Source organism: Musa acuminata, chromosome BXJ2-7, assembly GCF_036884655.1.
Source record: "Musa acuminata AAA Group cultivar baxijiao chromosome BXJ2-7, Cavendish_Baxijiao_AAA, whole genome shotgun sequence".
Lineage (NCBI taxonomy): Eukaryota > Viridiplantae > Streptophyta > Magnoliopsida > Zingiberales > Musaceae > Musa > Musa acuminata.
This window is the reverse complement of record NC_088344.1, coordinates 10,086,849-10,107,671: the sequence shown is the minus strand read 5'-3', so window position 1 is coordinate 10,107,671 and position 20,823 is coordinate 10,086,849. Positions and strand designations below refer to the sequence as shown.

The window sequence follows — 20,823 nt, the reverse complement described above, 5'->3', positions numbered from 1 at the left end:
CTTCTTCCTCGTGGCAGATGATCTGTTTCTTCGAACTTGTGCGACGGCATAAACGTATAAATGTGTTGATCATCTCTTTGTTTAAGCCTATTATATGAGTTGTGGGATTGTTAATTTAATGTTTTAAAGCGTCAATATAGCATCATTTAACAAACAAAAATCCCAGGTTGTGGGATTACAATAATGACGAGTATATTTCTTGACAATTTGAAGCCTGTGGATCATTTAGCCCCCGAAAGAGTTCAAATATTAGAAGAAAGGAAAAATCGTCAATCGAGTAAATAGGATCTCCAGGAAGCGACACGACGGCCGACACTACAATAATGCAGGACGGCAATAGCGGTGGGAGTGGGACATTGCAACTTGGACTTTTCGCGCTATCCAAAGGGACTGCAGAACCACAAAGCAACAATGTTCGTCTCCGCCATCGCCACCTCCATCTCATATCGAACCCAAGCTGATACTAAATTACACACGCAACCACACACAGACTGTGACTTATGCCGCCGCTCACTGGTTTTCAGCTACACGGTGAGATCTAATCAGGGCTGGAGCTTCGAGGAAGCAAAAGCGGACTTCACGGTGGCCAAGGCCGAAGCCACCGCCGCGTCCGCGTACTTGTTGGAGGCCGTACTGGCAGCCGCCGCGCCGGGGGACTTGCCCAGCTCCTGCCTCGCGTCGCCGTCCCGCTCTGAGCTCGACGGCTCGGCCTCCGTCGCAGGCTCATCAGCCTGGCGGCGGAAGCCACTGAAGTCGGCCACGAGGGACTGGAGGTGGTCCTCCGCGTCTTTGATGGAGACCTTGGCGTCGTCGGCGGCGGCCTTCTGGTGCTCGGCGGCCCAGGAGGCGTAGGCCTCTTGCTCGAAGAGGGCCAAGAGCTCTTCCAACGCCGAGGGATCGAAGTTCTTGTCGTGGAGAGCCTGGTTGGCGAGGAAGGCCAGCTGGGAGAGCAGAGCCTCCATCGCTCCCTGCTTTACTCGGTTGATCGGTGTACAGAAGAGCCGAGTATGCTGTATTTCCATCAACAATGATGGGGAATATATTGTCACTTTAGACTTGTGGAGACAACTTGCCCGGAACAGAGGATGGATCAGATGTTGAGTCACGAACACCAGTGGTTGGTGGGAAGCCTTTGCATAATTCTTACACGTGGTGGTACAGCTAAAAGCATCTGTTATTATTTTTCTCTTGGTTGAAGCTCCTAAATGGTCGTACCAATTAACTCCTTATAATTTATTCTTATCTAAATTAATTTTTATATTTAAAAAATATAATATATAAATCTCTTTCCTCAAATCTAAGTTAGTAGATATTATAATTTATTTATATAATATATTGATTCATAATAAATTATTAATATAATAATATATATAATTTTTAAGTTTAAAAAATAATTAAAATTTATTTTAGTTCATATGATTTTGACAATGGGCCACTTAAGTCTTTATAGTTTATTTATATCTAAAATAATTAATATATTTTTAAATTATAATATATAAGTCTTTCTCGTCAAGTCTGAATTAACAGATGTTAAAATATATTTATGTGATATGCTGACTTATAATAAACTATTTAATATAATGAGATATATAATTTAAATTTTTTAAAAAATGAGACGATCATCAATAACGGGATGAGGCGTTATCATAGAAGTGACTACCAATAGTAGCATGGAGCCGTTACTATATAAGTTATTTTAGACATGAGTAAACTATAAGAACATAAATGATTCACAAAGATTAAAATGGATCTTAATTACTTTTTTAATTAAAATTATATATATCATTATATTAATTATTTATTGTAAATCGGCATATCACGTTTGTTAATTCAAACTTGATAGAAAGGACTTATATGTTATATTTTTAAAAATATAAAAGTTATTTTAGATACGAGTAAATCATTAAAATTTAAGTGGTCGATGTGAAAAATCACATGGACTAAAATAAATCTTAACCTTTTTTATTTTATTTTATTTAGCTTGCTATACAAAATAAGAGAGAGATTGGATTCGATGATCTAATCCTATTAAATTACGATGATACGTGTTGATTGATATATACTTGTATCGTACCACTGCAATATATCACTAATTTAGCGATATATCTAAAGATATGTGTCGAATTATCAGACGTTATGCGAGGTTGAACTAAAAGATATGGCTATCTCACCATTTTATTGATTGTTTTCAGCCCAAGCTAAGCTTACTTGTGCAAGAAAGGATTAGTAGAATATTTACATGTATAAACAAAACATTTAATTCGAACTTAACGCGATCAACTATTCATGAATCTATTAAATAACTTGAAATTTCTGTACATAAACCTATCGAGGCATGAAGTGCTCCTAAACAAAACAGCAAGCTCGCACCCTTCAGAAAAGAAGCGAGTTTGTCTGTAGAGAGACAGACAATCGAGAGAAGTCGTCGTCAGTGGTGTTGTAGGAATGAGGCAATTTTACGTGGAGGAGGGACCCGATCCTAACTCCAACCATGTGGCTTTGTCTCCTTCGGATTCGATCATGTTTTGGTCGAGTCTCAATGCCAGCCACATAGAATGACATGCAATTTGTCCGATCAGAACCAAAACAGCAAAGCTGCCCTACTAAATCACATACGCTCACTCAGAAATCTGATGATTGTAAGTGCCTGATATGCTTTATTCAGATGAAATACATGTACCAGATCAAAAACATGTACTCACTCATTATCTGACACTCTATCAGAAATCTGATGAACACAAGTGCCTGACAAGCTTTATTAAGGCAAAAACAAGAAGAAAACACATCTACCTGAGGATTGTTGACTTGCGCCAACAAAATCTCTTTTTGATGATCATGGATTTTTTGGCGTGTTTATTTCCATTAGACTGACTTGACCACTGGATCCAAATTTGCCAGCATCAGTTGCAGCGATCGGCAGCTGTAGAGTTCTTTCGGCTGCAGTTCTCTCCGAAGATTGCTTTGCTTGATCCTTGCTCTTGCCCCAGATGAGCGAATAGAGGCCAACAACTATGATTACTGCACCAATAACACTACAAGTTTCCAAGAGAAAAGCATCGGTATCTCTATGGTTTCCTTTGGTGTTTGTAGTAGATGTAAGGAAGAGATGTCATATTTCGTTGTTTTCGCTCACCTTCCTAAGGTTATTTCCTCTGCTAGAATTATGGAGCCCAAGACAGCAGTTATGATCATGCAGAGGGGGTTGAAAGCAGTGACATACACCGGACCTCTCTCCTTCATCAATATGCCTTGCACATAGTAGGCAACTCCAGAGCAAACCACACCCTGCAGTGTCCGAGATGAGACAGTCGTGTCAGCTTCCGTAAATGAACGGTGTGTTAGCCTGAGTTCGATCTGATCTTACAGAGTAGATAGCAGTGACGAGCCGCATGTCCCAGCCGATCGTCCAAGGTTTCGCGCTGAAGCCTTCCACCGCCAGAGTGACCACTGCGCTCATCGCCGCACCCATAAGACATATCAACGTCGTCAAGGATAGCTCCGCAGAATACGTCTCTAAGGTATTGGACTGCAAAGACACGATTGCTCTCTGTTCATCACCTCCATAGCTGAAGGAACAGTCGGTGAAAGAGACATGACATATCTATTCATTGTAGATATCAACTGGGTGCATGCATTACCTGTAAGATGAAGAAGCTAGACCAGCATAAGCAGCTCCCCAGTAGCAAGAAGATGCCTGTTAGCCAATTACCGCTGCTTTGGTTGGTTGCTGTGTCACGGTGGCTTCTCCCTTTGGACCATACAAACTCTACTACTGGGCCCTTGTACAATATCATGAGCAATGCACCTACTACGGTCACCAGCGATCCGACAATCTTGGCTTGGCTATGTCGGCTCTTAATCCTTAGTTTCTCAATTCTAGCAATGATCGAGTGATAGTTAGCGTGGATCTTATTTTCCAACTGAGATAGCTAACTTATTTGGATGACGATTTACGTGATTGAGCTGCGTATATTTATTTACCTTAGAACGATGGCCATTATGAAGGTAATTGCAGGGATCATGTTGTACAGGGCAGAGGCGAAACCCGCGGAGGTTAAGTTTGCACCCATGTAGTACAAGTTCTGGTCAAGTACAGGCCTGTAATGGAAGAGATCAGAAGTCAATCATCTTACAACTAGCGTCAACAGAGATTAATGACATGGTGTAATATTTCAGATAGATATGATCAGTACTCTAAAAGGGCTAGAGCGGCTATCTTGAGGAAGATGATGACTGTCATCTCTGGCCTTGTCTTCCTGTTGGAGAAGAAGATAGAAAACATGAGCAAATGCAATAGTGAGAGGCATGATGGAAGGGAAGCAACAGTGATGATTTCTTTGTCTTTTTTGCATTGCTGGTACTTTGCGATCGAATTCCAACATAATCCAAATGCTTTAAGGCGAACCATCATTGTCATGGAGTTTCGCCGACCTTAATTTGCTGAAAACGAGAGAGTGATGGTGCACAACAGGTTTGATGCTGTGTTCACGTGTGTGACATGACCAGGAGAGAGAGAGAGAGAGAGAGAGAGAGAGAGAGAACCTCTCAAACCACAGTGCAAAGGGTGCAATGAAGAGAGTAGCAATGGCATTTCTGTACACCACCAGCACGAAGTGGTTCATCCCACGCTTGATCGATGCCACCGAGATGACAAACATCCCAGCGTACCCAAACTGCAGCAGCACCATGAGCACATAAGCCTTCACCGTCATCATCACCTCGACGAACCCCATACCAGTAAAACCTCAAGAACACAATCCAAATCTTCCGAACTGTTCAACTATCAGCAAACCTTTAGATCTGTCTTCTCTCTTGCAATCGAAGACTGCACCCTTCAGACTTATATAGGGGGAAGAAAAAGGCACGCTGAAAGTGCCGAGGTCCCACTTCGTGGTCATGCTGAACTGACAGTACAATCTTGGGTATCGACCTGTAATAGAGACGTCCAAGAGAAGCTCCAATTCTCTTTCTCTTGGATTAGTTTAATCCACACAGTGGGAGCAGTGCATGGCAATGTGGTACCTGTGGAGCGGCAACTAATGACGGTGATGCAACTGAGCCTCGTTGGGTGGTGCGGTCATGAGAGGATTTCAACCTGCAGACCACAGAATAAGTCTCGCAGCCTCAATACAGTGTGGTTGTGGCCACTCGACGCCGCTGGTTTACTGAAGTGGAGAAAGGTAGATGCCATAAAGCGTTTGGGTTCATTCGCATATCACAGATATAATAGTAATGAAACTAAAGCTTTAGAATGTTTCTATGTGCATCTGACATCAAAATCCTAGGTAGACTCCTTGCGGCCTCGGGGCTCCACCTTGCACATTTGGGCAGCTCGAGTGAAAGAATGACATCAGAATCTTAGGCTTACACCTTCGATCCATCATGGTGTTGGTGAATCGGAGTTCGACGTACAATTGCGTAGCCGATTTGTGTTTGCGTCGACCATCTCAGACCAACACGTTGGAATCTAATGGACAATCACTTGTCTATGTGAATTAGGACCAGTCAATCGTCATCTTCCTTTTAGCTGGATGTTTCATTGGCATAGGAGTGAAGTGTCGTGCCGGGATTTGCATGCTAATCACCAATTCTGCAGCTTTGCATGCCAAAGTACTTACAGATTAGAAGGGTAAAGAAAAAGAAAGAGACTGAGACTCAAGCTAGTGACTTCACCATGGTTGATGATATCACATCTCTCTCTTCTACCTAAAAAGCTTCATGTTTTATGTTCAAGTGACACCATGAAGTTCCTTACACATCACCAGTAAGCTTCAGGGCAACATCATCAATTTTAACTCAACTAAGTAAGCTATCCAAAGCTAGGATTGTGAAGAACAGCCCATAAACTGTCAGAACAATTATGTTCTGACATATGGGCTGTTCAGTGTGAACAAACCTCAATTAATTATCAGTCATGAGAAGACATTCTCATATGATAAATGGATCCATTTAAGATCAATATATAATGTTTAATCACAATTATAAGCCATTCAGGTCATTGAAAGAGATACACCTTGACCACTATTTTTTGAGGTCTTATGTCGATGAATTAACCTTGTACATAGCAGATGATTACATAAAGATGTGTAGCTGTGTTCTTTCTTCGTAAAAATATCTACTCAATATTTCTTCTTCCGTGAAGCTTCAATGGATGATCTGGGATCAGCATTCCCAGCCTTCGTTTGACGACTGCACAGCCATATTACCTTCATCATTTTCTTGCCTTCTTTGCAGATTAACATGGAAAAAAATATATCATGCACAAATTTATGTAATTAAACTAGTGTAGAACTTGAGCAAAGCTAAATTAGCTATAAGTTCATCGAATTCTTCTATCAGATAACAATTTGTGTATGCTAACTCATCTATCAGTAATAAACACTCTAATTACATGCTTTCCATGATAACTTTAATTTTCATCTCCAAACAAGATCATAACCTGGAAATATATGCAAAATATAACCTATAACAGGAAGATGGACATTCTAAAGAGGCATTATTACAAGGTGCAATTAGAGCTTGAGTAGCTAAGAAGCTAAGGTATCAGATGCCAAATGCACAGAATGACAAACACTAGAAAAGGGTTCAAGGGAAAGACTTAACTGTCCACTAAGCAGGCCTCCCTTTGGCCTTTTGAGAATGACTGCACCACTAGAAGAACTGCTAGAGAAGAAATAAAGAGCGCCACCATGAATAGAAGGCTGAGAAAAATCAATCATTAGTCACACTCTTAACAATTAATAAACACAGATTAGGAAAGATAATATACGATGCTTGATATAATAACAACTTTATGCACCATATTAGTAAACATATGACATAAAAGGCAAAAAGAAATCACCTTTGCAAGATTTTTAAGCTTTATATGCTGTAAATACATGATCGGATATAGAGTTCATGTAATAACATTCTGCATGATGATGCTGAGACCTCCAACTTTCCCAAGTGTGAAATTGTGCAGTTGTTTCAAAGGAAGTATGAGAAGACGCAGAAATACAAGGAGATGAGAAGAAAAGCTGGAAGGACTCTCGAATCATTACCACCAGGGCTACTAAAAATGTCTTCGTGCTCCTCGAGTCCCCGGTACTGGTAGTCCCCGGTGTGCAATGACTCTCGAAAGGGCCACAGCTGGAAGAAGGGGTTCCATCGGTCCTGTCGGCGGCTCCGACCACTGCCTGTGTTCGAGCTGCCACTAGCTCTGTTCTCCTGCCCGCCGCCGTTCCCCGCACCCGGCAGCTGAAACCGGCATACCGGGCACGAATTGTGCATGCTGAGCCATGGAACGATGCATTCGGAATGGTACACATGCTTGCAGGGCATCTCCCTCGCTTCCTCGCCGAGGCTGAACTCCTCCTTACAGACCGGGCACTGCGAGCCGTCGGTCAGGTGGGCCTCCGTTATGGAGACAGTGGGCATTGCCTCGATAGCCGGAGCCGGCGCGGGCGGTGGCCCCGGGCGGTCGTTCTGGGTGAGCTCATTGATCAGCTCGTTCAAATTAGGACCGGTGTAGTAGTCAGCCGGGCGCACCGCCGCAGGAATCGACGGCTCTTCTCGGCGAGGAGGAGCGGGGGTCAGGGGACGCCGAGGGCCAGGGTCGACGGGGCGGTCATCCGTGGTCCTCCTGAAGACGATCCAAGAACCGGAAGGGTTGCGGCTGCCGTCGTCGGAGTCCAGCTGCCGGACGCGGTCGAGCTCGGCGTAGCGGCGCCATGCGGGCGGGGGGAAGAGAGGGTGGTCGCGGAGGGGGCGGACGGGGGTGAGCTCGACGACGAGGCGAGGGCGGGGCAGGTCGATCTCATGCAGGAAGCGGCCGTAGCAGCGGGGGCAGAGGACGTCGGCGGCCGGGGAGCAGATGATGCGGACGGCGCGGTGACACTGGTAGCACCAGAAGAGGCGGCAGGTCCTGGGAGCCGAGGGGCGCAGAGACATGGAGTCGCGGCAGTGCTGTTTGCTTCTTATTTGGCTAAAGAGAAGGCGGTGTGTGGAAGAAAGGGAGGTGATGGAGGATGGATTTATATATGGAGTTGAGAAGGCATGGGAGGGATGGAAAAGGATAGCTTACGGATATGCAGGAAGCGATTCTGCCATGGGGTGGCTGCTGTGGCTTCCAGTCGCAGACTACCTCGTTTGTTTGCCGCTCGCGACGGGGAGGAACGTGCGAGGAAGCAAAGAAACGATTCTGTGAGGTCGCAACACCAAATGCGGCCCAATAGACGAAACTTAAGCCCAATCTCAATTTAATATAATATTCTTTAATCGAATACATCATCATCTCCCACCGTCCATCTGAACATTTTTTTGTCAATGAATCGCATCCTCCAATCTCTGTCGAAGAATTCGGCCTTTAATTGGGCAAAAGAAGAGGCGTAGACCGCGGCTCCGAATATTACCCCCGCATATTCGTTTGTTTCCAATATTGCCACTCCTATCAATTTTCCACTAATACTGTCTATATAAGTAATTCCTTAAAGATGCCGGGAGCTTTTGCGTCTTTTAAGTCCGACAATTTAGCGAACACCACCGCGCCCTAAAAATTGGGGAGTGCACCAAAACGCCAGTCATTTCGCGTCCGTCACATTCACGAGTGAGAAGAAGAGAGGCAAGAGAGCCATCGCATTGGCTCTCTCCTCCATCTCAGGCTCCTCTTTGATCCGAACCCTAACACGTAATCGAGGGGAGCTGCAATGGATCTGACAGAGAGATCTCACCAATCCCTCCTCCCGACCTTCCTGTACTCGCCCACCCCGGCCTCCGGAACCCGAGCCCTGGACCGGATCCTGGGGAGGACCACTGCCTCACCGGTGACGGCGGGCATTGCCGCCTCGACAGCCCCAGTCGTTTCCCAGGCGCCCAACGAGCCCGGAAAAATCGAGATGTACTCGCCCATGTTCTATGCCGCCTGTACCGCCGGCGGCATCGCCAGCTGCGGCCTCACCCACATGGCCGTCACTCCGCTTGACCTCGTCAAGTGTAATATGCAGGTGAGATGCGTCGGCTTTGTCGAAGCAGTCGATCTATGGTAATGGGATTTAGAGGTTACCAGTCCATTGGTCTGCCTTAAGTGTTCTTGTGGGAATTTTCTGTTTTTATTTCACTCGATTTGTTCTTTTCTTCGGTAATTTTAGTTACTTTTCCTTTTTATTATTTGCCTTATGGATTAAAAATTTCATTTTGGTAGCTTCTATTTCAGTGGCAGTTTTCGATTTACATGATCCGACTTCTTTGGATAGTTGATGCTTATTTCCTGATTTATACTTACTGATTTGTTGGTTCTCCTTCAGATTACCGTGCTTCGGCTTTAGCCACATTGGTTAATTTTTCTTCAACTACGTCGTCCTGATGATATATTGCATTCCAGTCTTTCTGTTTCCATGATTCATCTTCTGTTTTGTGAAATTATATTCTGTAGATTGATCCGCGCGATTAAATACAGTTCTCATGTGTCGGCGGTTAAGGCTCGATAGAAATGTTTGGTGTTCGATATAAGTTGGTGCAAGTAAATTTCAGGCCTTGATTGGTTAATCTATGCCATATTCACTATTGATGAATGTGTTTCGTTGACTGGATTGATGTTTATTTTATATTTTTCAATGGATCTATTTGACCATAAGACTTGCTGGCATCTTCTAGATCGACCCAGCTAAGTACAAAAGCATCTCTTCAGGATTTGGAGTCTTGCTTAAAGAACAAGGGATCAGGGGTTTCTTTAGGGGCTGGGTACCTACTCTGCTTGGATACAGCGCCCAGGGGGCATGCAAGTTTGGGTTTTATGAGTACTTCAAGAAGTACTATTCAGATATAGCTGGGCCAGAGTATGCCGCCAAGTATAAGACTTTGATCTATCTTGCTGGGTCTGCTTCTGCTGAAGTGATTGCTGATGTAGCTCTCTGCCCCTTTGAGGCTGTGAAGGTTCGGGTCCAGACACAGCCTGGTTTTGCAAGGGGATTGAGTGATGGGTTGCCTAAATTTGTCAAATCTGAAGGTGTTATGGGGTACGTTTTTGTTTTTGTTTTTGTCATTTTACTTTTCATCCATGTGGTTTAGTTGTTTATCGTTTCTGTTACAATTTTTCTTATTCTAACTATTGTTCTGCTGCAGACTATATAAAGGAATAGTTCCACTTTGGGGGCGTCAGATTCCTTGTAAGTAATGATTCTCCTTTTCCTTCTACTTTTCATTCTTCTCTGCTTCACTCTTTGTAAGTGGAATATTGATGCTGTTGTCCTCTTCACTCTCATCCATCTTCTTCTCTCCCTCTCATGTTCTCTCTCTCTCTCTCTCTCTCTCTCTCTGTTAATTAATCAATTTAACAGAGAAATTCAAATTGCATTTTTGGTACAATGGTAACTATAGGTATGCCAGAAGAATTATCATGAAGAAACATAAAAAGTATCTTGGATGGACATACAACTATTAAGAGGATCCAAAGACCCTTATATTGTCAGTTGCATGTTTTATAATAAAACTAATAGCAGAAATATTTTTCAAGCATAATAACAAAGTCAAGAGTAAAAATAGATTATTGTGCAAAAGGTGTCCTCCAAAATAATTTGCAACTTATTTTGATTAAAATTATTGTTATAATGATTATTATTTTTCTTTATTATCTTCTTTACAAATTTTGTAAGGTAAGCATCTTGTTTTGCTTGGTGAGCACTTAGCTCCCACGTAATTTGGGATCTTAGTGCCTCACAGTGCCTAGTGCCTTTGACAATATTATGTATGTTATTCAATCCTTGCTTTCTATTATTAACATTGAGATGTTTTTTGTGTTCCAAGAAAATTAGTTTCTCAACACTCTGTTATGCTGGTTTATGAGTTTTCTTGCACCAGCATTATGTTTGGATACCTGACATTGATGTAATTCACTTTGGTGTAGCTCATGTTATATTTTCTAGGCATATTGCTCTGTAGATTTACACTTAAACTATTGCTTATTTTCAGCTTATTGTGTCCCTTGGTTAGCGCCTGGCATCATTCTTCATGTAATCTAAGTCTGAATATTGAACTTCATTCGTTTGCATATATGAAATGTTCCTCTTCTGTTGTCTTCTCCACTCTGATACTAGATTGTGGTCACTCAAGTGAAGTTTACATATTTCATTGACTAATTGGAAACTTAAGTTCCCTCTTTTTACACTTGGAAGAATATTTCAAAGCTTAGTGATCCTTTCTGTGCTACAAATTTAAGAATAGTTGATGTGGAAATGCAGGATGATCCAAACTAAAAGTTGTGCTAATTCCAAGTACGCTAGTCATTTTAACATTTCATATGCAGCATCTATTTCGTCATCGTCAAAACCTTTTTTTTCCTTGATTGATGACTTTTTGTCTTTTAGTGTTATACATTAAAGGGATCATCGTCATTGTTGCCTGCTATTTGTGTGTTTTCTTTTGCACATAAACATGAGTCATGGCCTTTTTTGTTAGGATTTACTCAAATTGTCGTTTATATTTATATAACAAACCCTTGGATGTTTGTACATGATGACAACTCTATCTTAACTCAACTTTTGGGCATAGCACGTGGGGGAAAACTTCTTAGATATCATGTTTATTTCCAACCTTTCACAAGATACCCTGAGAAATTCCGTGTGTTTGATTTTCCTATCATCTTCTCAGTCTGTTGTGTTTTCACATAGTTCTGTGATCTTCCTGGCCAGGGTCAGAAGATTTTAAATGTGCATATAAAAATCAAACCTCTCTACTTGAGTCATCTCCTGTTGATCTGAATGGGGTTGCACTTCAATGAATTGGTTCACATGACTGTTTCTCTTTCTTTAAACTAAGGATTATATTTGATCCTTGTGTAATATCTGATTCAGTTAAAAAATAATAGATCATAAAGAGGTAAGAGAAAGATCATGTGAATTGGGTTTTAGAAATTGTGTGTTATAACCGATTGATACCTATACTTGTCAACTCTGTTGCTTCAAATGATAGGTTGGACTATAGTATTGTCAAACATTGAGAAGACCTGAATTTTAATTAGATCTTTATCTTTATGGTATATCCTGCATACTCTTTTTTTTCCTGCTTGATATAATGAAAACGTATTCTCTATTAGAAAATGCCATGCAAAATATTGCTAGCAAAAGTGCAACTATAATTTTGCAAGACCCTGATGGGTAGTAGAATTTTGGAATGGAACTGGTTGGATTGACTGGATATGATTGCTAATGTGTTCTCTTAAAATTAATGCAAATATAAGTGTGTTGCATAAGATTGGGATTGTCTGGGATTCTCTTAGCTGGTTGATAACTAATTGGACCACTGGACATGTCAAAAATTGATTGAGATCCATTGCAGTTTGGTTGCAATCATGTTGAGTAACTTGAGTTATCATAGGATCAGGTGGTCTTGCTGATCCCGTCAATTTCTATAACATCTGTGGGCTAACTGTTAGGAATCAGTCAAATTATTAGGTCAGGGCTTCTTGATTCAGGGAAAGATATGTTAGTGATTGTGTAAGAGGTCACATTTTTCTATGTTGAATGCTGTTATCGGATTGTATTTGACCTTGTTCACTTGGATACTTGTTTGCGTAACTTACTATGCTTTTCTTTGTTACGATCTGTAATTTCATTTTGTCAGACTGCATTGACCTGGCAACTTTTCTTCTTAATATTAGTGAGCTGACACCAAGGATTTTGAAGAATGTGACTTGTTGGTCTGTTTATAACATAGGAAATTTAGCTGTCTAACCATTTGGTTCGTTTACTTGGAAAATGGGATTGATTAGTCTATATAGTTCATATTCTTTATTTGTGTCTCTTTTAAATGTTTCATTCTCTGTTGTAAGTGAATGTAACATTGGAGAGTGAATAAGCTCATTCATTTTCATAAGGCTGCTAGCAAAGGGCTAAAATGGCAAACCCAATCACAGTGTACACTAACTTCATAGTTATTGGATGTTATTGAAATCGATCAGAGAGAGATTGGAATGAGATTTTCATGAACAATGAATGGAAGTACAGGGATTGACTCGACTTTATGTTTAATATATAAAAAAACTGGGATATTAGTTTCAATGTGGATCTTTAATAACACAATTTCTTTATTCAATTCAAGTATACTTGTAGCTGGTTTTACATGCAAAATTGAGCTATTTTTACAAAAAAAACATGCATTGCAATTGTTGCTTCCGATGTTGTAGTTTTTATATGTAATGATTTGGATAATAAGTCTTGTGTAGACAATGAGCCCATTGGAGCAATATAGTTTATAGTAACTTCGCATAAATGTAATGAAGAATTGTGTTTTATGTTTTCCTTCTTATATAAGATTTACATGCTTAGTCTTTCCCACATGTAATCTAATGGTGAGAAATTAGCTCCTATGTCAAATTTATATGTACTGCTTGGCGCAGATACTATGATGAAATTTGCATCCTTTGAGACTGTGGTTGAGATGATCTACAAATATGCAATTCCAACACCCAAAGACCAGTGTAGCAAAACACGTCAGCTGGGCATAAGCTTTGCTGGTGGTTATATTGCTGGAATTTTCTGTGCTATAGTTTCTCATCCAGCTGACAACCTTGTCTCTTTCCTAAACAACGCTAAGGGTGCTACAGTTGGTGATGTGAGTACTTCATATATTCATAGTATTTCACAAAATTCATAGTATGGTTTATTATAATCTGATATATCATCTTGCTAGATCATAATATGTTTATATGATAGTAATAATTTACAATTTTTTTTTGAAGGCTGTGAAAAAGCTTGGTCTGTGGGGTCTTTTTACACGTGGGCTCCCTCTTCGTATTGTGATGATTGGCACTCTAACTGGCGCACAGTGGGGGATTTACGATGCTTTCAAAGTCATGGTTGGCCTGTAAGTGCCTCCCTTAGAACTGTCATGATTTTAACTCATGATATAATTGCTTCCTTATTGTAACGTTCAGATACTTTAAGACTTTTACTACTTTTCAGGCCAACGACTGGTGGAGTCTCTCCTGCACCAGAACTGGCTAAGCTGAAAGCAGCTTAATGATTATTATAGATATCAATAATATAAGATTGTCAGATGCCAAAATACATTTTGTTTGGGAGTGTTATATCCTTCCAGAGCACCTCAGTGTCTGTTTTCAATATGTTTTAGGCGATGGTTTTGTTCTCATAATTTAGGCCTGAGAAACTCATCAAACAGGTAAATGCAGCTTTTAACATCATAACAGCAGGAGGGTTTCCATGGATTTATCAGGAAGGCATAACCCTTGTAAGTTCGATTATCATATGTTGAGTTAGTGATGATTCGTGTCAAATTTCATGCCCTTTGTTTCTTAATGTTTGTTGGTAAATATAATGCAACTTTTGATCCAAGAAGACTGATTATGAGCCGATTTAGAAGCTTGTCTCTTTTTCAGATAATGAAATTCTCAAACGTTGATGCCTAGCAGAAACAAGGGTACGGTTGTGCTAACATGCCTCTTGCTTACTTGAAAGTTAACTTTCCATTTGCTTTGTTATGTCTTCTCCGATGCTTGTATATTTTCTTAAGAGCAATTAGCGATTGCTATTCGGTTTAAAAGGTGGTATACTTGTTAGTATTGATTGGACTGTCATACATAAGCCCGCCCAGTTGCTGCTGGTTAAACAATAATGACTTTGTGATTAATGTATGTATGGCCTTATATGTGACAAAAGATTGGATTATGTTTATGTGAAATTGCATGCTTGGTTTAATCTAATATGATTTGGATGGGTACATTCTCACTTGTGCCTTATAGGCAATGCCACTAGTAGGAATGAAAGTAACTTAAAGTACTAAGATCTAATCGACCTAATTAAAGAGGGTTCAGGTAACTTAAATCAGGTTCGAAAGGGATTCAAGTGGGCTTTGAATACAGATAATTGATGTCTTACTCATTGCCATTCCAATCCTGAACTTTAAATGATAGTGTGTGAGATGTTTCATGTATATGGTTTATTGATATAACTCGAACTGTTCCGAAAAAATCTTGCTTGTAAATTTCAACAGGACACAGATTCGTTATATGTATGCCTTCTTACAGTAGATGATGGTATGAGTAAATCTCGAACGAGAGTTTACTTGTGATGTTTCCAATGATTCGTTGGTCTGTAATGCAATGCATAAGGCAAAGGTACTACTTTGCCAGCTTCATACTGACCGTATCGACAAGGTGAAATGACAGGAAGAACATCTTTGTTCTCGTGCGCACAGAACTCACCCTCTCGCTCCACGTGACGCGGTCTCAATATTTGTTGAACATGATACGTTGGACTGGAACCCTGACGTGACTCCAGGCATCGTAGATGAGTGCTGCGTGTTAAGGCCTTCGCATGTGCTTTTACTTCTTCTTTCTCGTTTGACATCATTCGGTCTCCCTATAAGTTCCCTTTCCTTTTCTTTTTCTTTTGGGCATCCATGGCACCGAGAAGGCCGCCAGCCTACATGGAGTCCACTCCCAATCTTTAATCTGGTCAACTTTAATCACCCCTTAGTCCCTTTACAACATACGATAAAGCGGGTTGGCGACAGGTATTGCGTTTCCGGCACAAGGCATTCCCGGGTCAATGGCCCCCGTAATTGGAGCTCGGGGCAAGAGAAAGGTAAAAGAGGAAGAAAGCGAACCCAACGAGCCCACAAAGAAAGACTCGCGGTATCATCAAAACCTTAAAGGTGGTAGAAAAAGAGGCAATGGCGTGTTGCTGCTCCAGCAAGGACAGCCTCCAACTTCACACTGCCCGACAGAGTATGTGATCTCAACCATAGTGATGATTCATTGCATCGCTAGAAGGTTCAACTGGAGCATGGGAAAAGAAGGGAATTATCCGAAATATATGGCTTTAGAAGCGTAGAAATAGTAGCACGTTGTGTGTGCATCGTGCATCGTCCTCTTCATGGCAGCGGCCTCAAAATCATCACAGCCATCGATCGTTGCATGGGCCACACCGTGTTCTCCCTGCGCGTTCTTGTTGCTTTGTTCCTTGTCATTTTATGTGGAGAAGCAAGTGGGTCAGCGTGCAGTCTGTCTGCATGGCAGCACGAGGACGGGGAATCTCTGACAACGATCACGTTCCCAGTAGTTTTGAGCAAGAAGAAGAAGAAGAAGGAGAAGAAGACACCGTTCTCTTCTTTCTGCTGCTGCTTACACTTCTCTACGGCTGCCCATCCATGCTCCAGGTTTCTGGATTGGATCGCCGATTTAGACTGCTTTTTCCTGGATTTATTTTTTTGTTCCATGGCGTCATGCTCTGCTTGACCAACTCGGAGGAGACTGTCTCCCTCATACACTTCACTCGCTTCTTTTCAGAGGTCAAGAAGAATAAGTTGCTTTCATGGACTCGACTCGTATACAGTGACGTGAAAAGTACACCAAGTCCATTAGATCGGATTATTTACATTAATTCTCGACAGCAACTAACAAGGCAACTACAAAATTAGCGAAGCTGGAAAGAGAAACAACGACAAGGAGTCTGGAGCAGTAGATGATGAGAGAAGGGATGGGATGGGTGTGTTAACAGGCAGGGGGAGAAGATGGCGTTAGATTGAGACTTAAGTCGTCCTTGTCTAACACCAAACGCGGTCTGGTGAAGGGCGAGGTTGGCTCGTGGAGATGAAATCCTCGCTTGTTGCTGCTGCTAGAACAGCCGTGAAGTGACACCCCAAAGAGCTTGGGTCTCGCACTGCTGCTCTCTTCGTTGCAGCCAATGTCCTTGTCATTTGTTGCGTTGTCGAGTGGAGAAGGCGATGGATCCTCGGCAATGGTGAGCGAGCTGCTGGAGGTGGGACTGCCGGAGTTGTGACACCCTCTCCGTTGATAAGCTGAGGACAGGAAGAAGTTGGCAGAAGCTGCGGCGGAGCTGGGGGCGACGGGGCGGACGTGGTTCTGCACAAAGTAGATGATGTCGTTATAAAGCTTCCGCATGTGGAACAACTCCGACAGCAGGGCCGCGTTGCTCCGCCGCAACCTCTCGTTCTCCTCCAACAACGCCGCCGCAGTCGGCTGCCCTCCTCCTCCGCAGCCGCCGCCGATCCGAATAGCATTAGTAGAATTAACATCATTGCCGCCGAGAAGGAGGAAGCGCGACGAGGAGGCGTCCTGCCAGTGTGGGGAGGCCAGGCGGTAGTCTTCCAAGTGGTGGAAGGGAGGGAACAAGGGAAGAGACGAAGCCAATGGAAACGAGGAAGAAGAGGAAGAGCAGGTCTTGCGGCGGTGGATCTCGCACAAGAGCTCCTTCTCGCCTTTCCTAAAGAACTCGTTCGCGAACTCCCATCTCTCCGGCACCACCTTCCGGAACCCCTGTGCCACCGTCGTCGCCACCAAAGTAAAAAAAGGAGAGTTCAGTCACAAGCACTACAAACGACGAAACGAGGACAGAGAGTCGGGGAAGAGGACAACACGTACATAGGTATTGAGCTGGCGGACGAAGCTGGAGAAGTTGTTGTGCTTGAAGTAGTTGGGGAGGACGTCCCGGGCGAACTCAGAAGGGCGCCACACCACGAAGGTGGAGACACGGTCGTCACCCCAGGAGACGATATGGTCCGTGGCGGGGTCGTCCACCAGCTGATACGTCTTCGTCAGGAAGGGCGCCGGGACTGGCTTGTGCGGCTCCGACACCGCCGCCGCCACTCCTGCTGCTGCTGCTCCTCCTCCTCCTCCTCCCCAACACCTCTCCATTTTACTGCAGACTACAGCGGACGGTGTGGGAGTGGGAGTGTGTAGGTGGAGTTTTAATTGGCGAGGGGCTTTAATCCATACTTCATAGCCTCGAGGTGTGAGGGGGAGAATATGTGTCGGTCGGTGTTGGGGGGTAAGCAAAGAGGAAATGTTATATGGACTTGGAGGTTTTCGTTTCAACTTTCAAGGTAAACCCGTGACTCCCTCCTTTCCATCTTTTGCTTCATTCCTCTGTTCCCTTCTCATCATCTACTCGACAAATCATTACCATCACTATACCTTTCAACTGTTTCATCAACTTACACATCAATGTAATATTTTTGTTCCAGAGAAAATTTAAGCTTTATGTGTTATCAATATATATATATATATATGAACATGATTGGCAATGAGTTCCCCTGTCAGCAAGGGCATGCACTGACCATGGGTCGTCGTCCTGGCGTCTCTGTTCCTCTTTTCTATACCCTGCAGTGAAGGTATTCCGTCAAGCCATTGATATCTTTCCTGCAACCAAGGTCATCATTGCCTCCAATCACTGTGCCTAATGAACGAAGTGATGATTCTCGGAACGTATACATGACTCTCGAGCTGCAGCTGCTGCTGCTGCTGCTGCTGCTGCCTCATCCATCCATTACTTCCACTGGCAGGACAGGCATGGAATGGAAAATGCATGGAAAGATTTGCCGATGGTTATATCGAGGATTGTCTTAGACATACAGAGGTCGTCATCAGAAAGACAGACTATATTTCTCTTCTCGTCGCCATTAATTCATAAATCCATGTAAACAGCAAGCTTTGCTTGCACAACCGCCGTCGCATTGACAAATTTCATGCGGTGGAAACCTGGCGCAGGTGACGTGAACTCATCGCCAAAAGAAAGAGAAAAAGAGAAGATAGAGAATTGTGGTGCCGTACTGGTGCGAGTTCAACAACTGTAGAGTAGGCCGTCTTTACCAGCGTTTCCTCTGCCGTCGTCAGCGTTAATGCATCGAGAAGGGCGACGACGACACAGAGCGCATAGGGCGAGAATTTTGGTGATTGGGTGGCCAAGGAAAAGGACGACTCTCTTTTCCATGGTCAAACGCGCCACGTTACGCTCCACAGACCAGTTAACATGACGCGGGTCCCACCCATCTCCTCTGCGCTTGCAGCAGCACAAGTATTAATGGGTTACCAAAAACACATCGATCCTTAGTATGCTTCCTTTTCCAGAGACATTAATAAACTGTCATCTTAATATCTCGATGATGATTGTTACGAACAGGTCATCGATGTGATCTCCATGAAGCCATTAATGAGTTCATCTCACAAACTCCCATTTCGATAGCGATAGAGAATGTTATGATGACAAACCAACGTACTTCTATATTTAGTAAAATTTGGTTTTTATCAAATTAGGTTAGTCATGAATCGACCATAATCTATAGAATTATTTACGTACACTGTTCTTCATGTTTGTATAATCACTATCAATCTCTATCTTATTGATATATGCATATTAATACCATTAGTTCTTCGATGCCTCATTGCTTAAGGGTTGTATATAGATAACGCAACGACCGATACATAATTAGTCCAAGGTGTACGATCAATATGTATAATATCCTGATGAATAAGAATGTCTTTATTTGCGATGACACAAATTAGATCATTTTGAAAAAAGAAAAGAAATCAAACAAAACTTACTGCAAGAATCTTTCTATAATTCAGTTCATCGTCATCTTTTATCATCATTCATATTCTTTGTAGATGTCCAAAATCAAGGAGTACCATAAACGTGCCAAATGCAACTTCATTCATTATTCTTAAAATTTAATATTCATGATTTATTCAGAGGACCGGCGATGATGGAATGCTTTTTTCATTGTTATGACTGAAACTGGAAATTATCTCCTCGTGTGGTTGTCTTTTTTTTTTTCTTCTTTTTTTTATGTTTTATAAAGATGATATTAGATCACAAGAGGGTGTTTTATTGAAGTCTTTACAAGCTAATAAAGGTATTATGTTTCATGGATTATTTCTGGGAAAGAAATAGCAATTACTATAATAAGCTAATGACAATCAAGATAGTTAAGGATGATAAGTATTTTATGAGGTTTAATGGAGTTCTAATTAAATTTAAATTTCTTGACAAAATTTAGATTTAAATTAGTAATTCAAATAGAAAGAGTTCTAATTAGGGTTTATTCTTATAAATAAAGTCTCAAAGTTTTAATTGGGAGAAAGAGATATAGAAAGATATTTTGAGCATTTTTGGATTTTTTTTTCTAAGATGTCGAAAGTTGTGAATGAGCGAGGATAACTCAAATATCTAATAATTGATATCATATATTGAAAATTTTAGTTTTCTTCATGGATATAGGTAAGAGTTGTCAAACCACATTATATCTAGCATCAATTTTCTAATATATTCCCTTGTTTGTAATCTTTGAGTTTATTAGGTTTATGTGAAAGGGTATATAGGGAGAGTCATAATTGAGTGTGAATGTCTTATAATCGATCTCATATATTAAAGAATCTATATTGTTTTTTTGTTGATATAGGTAAAAGCTATCAAACCACGTTACATTTTGTATCAATTTTTTAGTGTGCTCCTTATTTATTGATCTTTGAGTTTATTCTTTTGATTTCAATTTTTTCTCTCTCTTTCTATCTAAGTGTATTATAGTTCAAAACATCTAGTGATCCAATATTCAACAAAAAATCATTAGTTGTATTTGTTGACTTTAATATCAAAAAATTTAATAGAAATAATAGTATCACCCTATGAGAGAAGTATGACGAAAATCTTCTTATTTAGTAAAACCTAACAAGAACATTAAAAGAATAAACAAATAAGCTAAAAAAGATAAACAATAAAAATTAGAAAGAGCTTGAGGCAAAGTAAGTGTATTATCAATAATGATATTGATGATGACTATGCCATGATTATTTGGGATAAATTAAAAAAAATTATCTGGCTAAGAGCTTAATTAACAAATTATATCTAAAAATGTTAGAGGAAGACAAAGACTTAGTTTAGCATCTAAATATATTCATATCAAATGAAGAAAGTTGATATGAAGATTGATGAAAATGATAATGTGTTGTTACTTCTTATATTTTTCGCCAACTCTTATAACAATTTTGTAAGACATTATTATATGGAAATGATACAATAACTACGAAATAAGTAG

General features: G+C 41.3%; 5 protein-coding genes across 7 annotated transcripts; 1 reads left to right on the top strand and 4 right to left on the bottom strand.

The window, feature by feature from the left end:
- Positions 1 to 249: 249 nt before the first annotated feature.
- Positions 250 to 1,075, bottom strand: LOC103991861 (uncharacterized). Its single transcript, XM_009411401.3, has one exon. The coding sequence runs from the start codon at positions 1,020 to 1,022 to the stop codon at positions 543 to 545; it is 480 nt and encodes a 159-aa protein (XP_009409676.2). The 5' UTR covers positions 1,023 to 1,075; the 3' UTR covers positions 250 to 542.
- A 1,543-nt stretch (positions 1,076 to 2,618) lies between these two features.
- Positions 2,619 to 4,799, bottom strand: LOC103991860 (WAT1-related protein At1g21890-like). 2 transcript variants are annotated; one of them, XM_009411400.3, is made up of 7 exons: positions 4,543 to 4,799; positions 4,194 to 4,256; positions 3,982 to 4,098; positions 3,639 to 3,876; positions 3,365 to 3,526; positions 3,134 to 3,285; positions 2,619 to 3,032 (listed from the first exon to the last, which is right to left on the bottom strand). In XM_009411400.3, the coding sequence occupies exons 1-7, from the start codon at positions 4,731 to 4,733 to the stop codon at positions 2,834 to 2,836; spliced, it is 1,122 nt and encodes a 373-aa protein (XP_009409675.2). In that variant the 5' UTR covers positions 4,734 to 4,799; the 3' UTR covers positions 2,619 to 2,833. The 2 variants fall into 2 exon arrangements, with proteins under 2 accessions (XP_009409675.2, XP_064971363.1); XM_065115291.1 differs by lacking the exon at positions 2,619 to 3,032 and having other exon boundaries at positions 3,130 to 3,285.
- A 1,155-nt stretch (positions 4,800 to 5,954) lies between these two features.
- On the bottom strand, positions 5,955 to 8,099 carry LOC103991549 (probable E3 ubiquitin-protein ligase RHC1A). 2 transcript variants are annotated; one of them, XM_065115299.1, is made up of 3 exons: positions 6,842 to 8,099; positions 6,604 to 6,701; positions 5,955 to 6,189 (listed from the first exon to the last, which is right to left on the bottom strand). In XM_065115299.1, exon 1 carries the CDS (start codon positions 7,927 to 7,929, stop codon positions 6,967 to 6,969), a length of 963 nt encoding a protein of 320 aa, XP_064971371.1. In that variant the 5' UTR covers positions 7,930 to 8,099; the 3' UTR covers positions 5,955 to 6,189; positions 6,604 to 6,701; positions 6,842 to 6,966. The 2 variants fall into 2 exon arrangements, with proteins under 2 accessions (XP_064971371.1, XP_009409315.2); XM_009411040.3 differs by having other exon boundaries at positions 7,041 to 8,098.
- A 440-nt stretch (positions 8,100 to 8,539) lies between these two features.
- On the top strand, positions 8,540 to 14,074 carry LOC135617141 (mitochondrial phosphate carrier protein 3, mitochondrial-like). The gene is made up of 6 exons (XM_065117083.1): positions 8,540 to 8,981; positions 9,631 to 9,992; positions 10,099 to 10,142; positions 13,370 to 13,584; positions 13,712 to 13,836; positions 13,935 to 14,074. The coding sequence occupies exons 1-6, from the start codon at positions 8,685 to 8,687 to the stop codon at positions 13,990 to 13,992; spliced, it is 1,101 nt and encodes a 366-aa protein (XP_064973155.1). The 5' UTR covers positions 8,540 to 8,684; the 3' UTR covers positions 13,993 to 14,074.
- A 2,239-nt stretch (positions 14,075 to 16,313) lies between these two features.
- On the bottom strand, positions 16,314 to 17,781 carry LOC135617140 (heat stress transcription factor B-4c-like). Its single transcript, XM_065117082.1, has 2 exons — positions 17,375 to 17,781; positions 16,314 to 17,269 (listed from the first exon to the last, which is right to left on the bottom strand). The coding sequence occupies exons 1-2, from the start codon at positions 17,645 to 17,647 to the stop codon at positions 16,484 to 16,486; spliced, it is 1,059 nt and encodes a 352-aa protein (XP_064973154.1). The 5' UTR covers positions 17,648 to 17,781; the 3' UTR covers positions 16,314 to 16,483.
- Between the last annotated feature and the right edge of the window lie 3,042 nt (positions 17,782 to 20,823).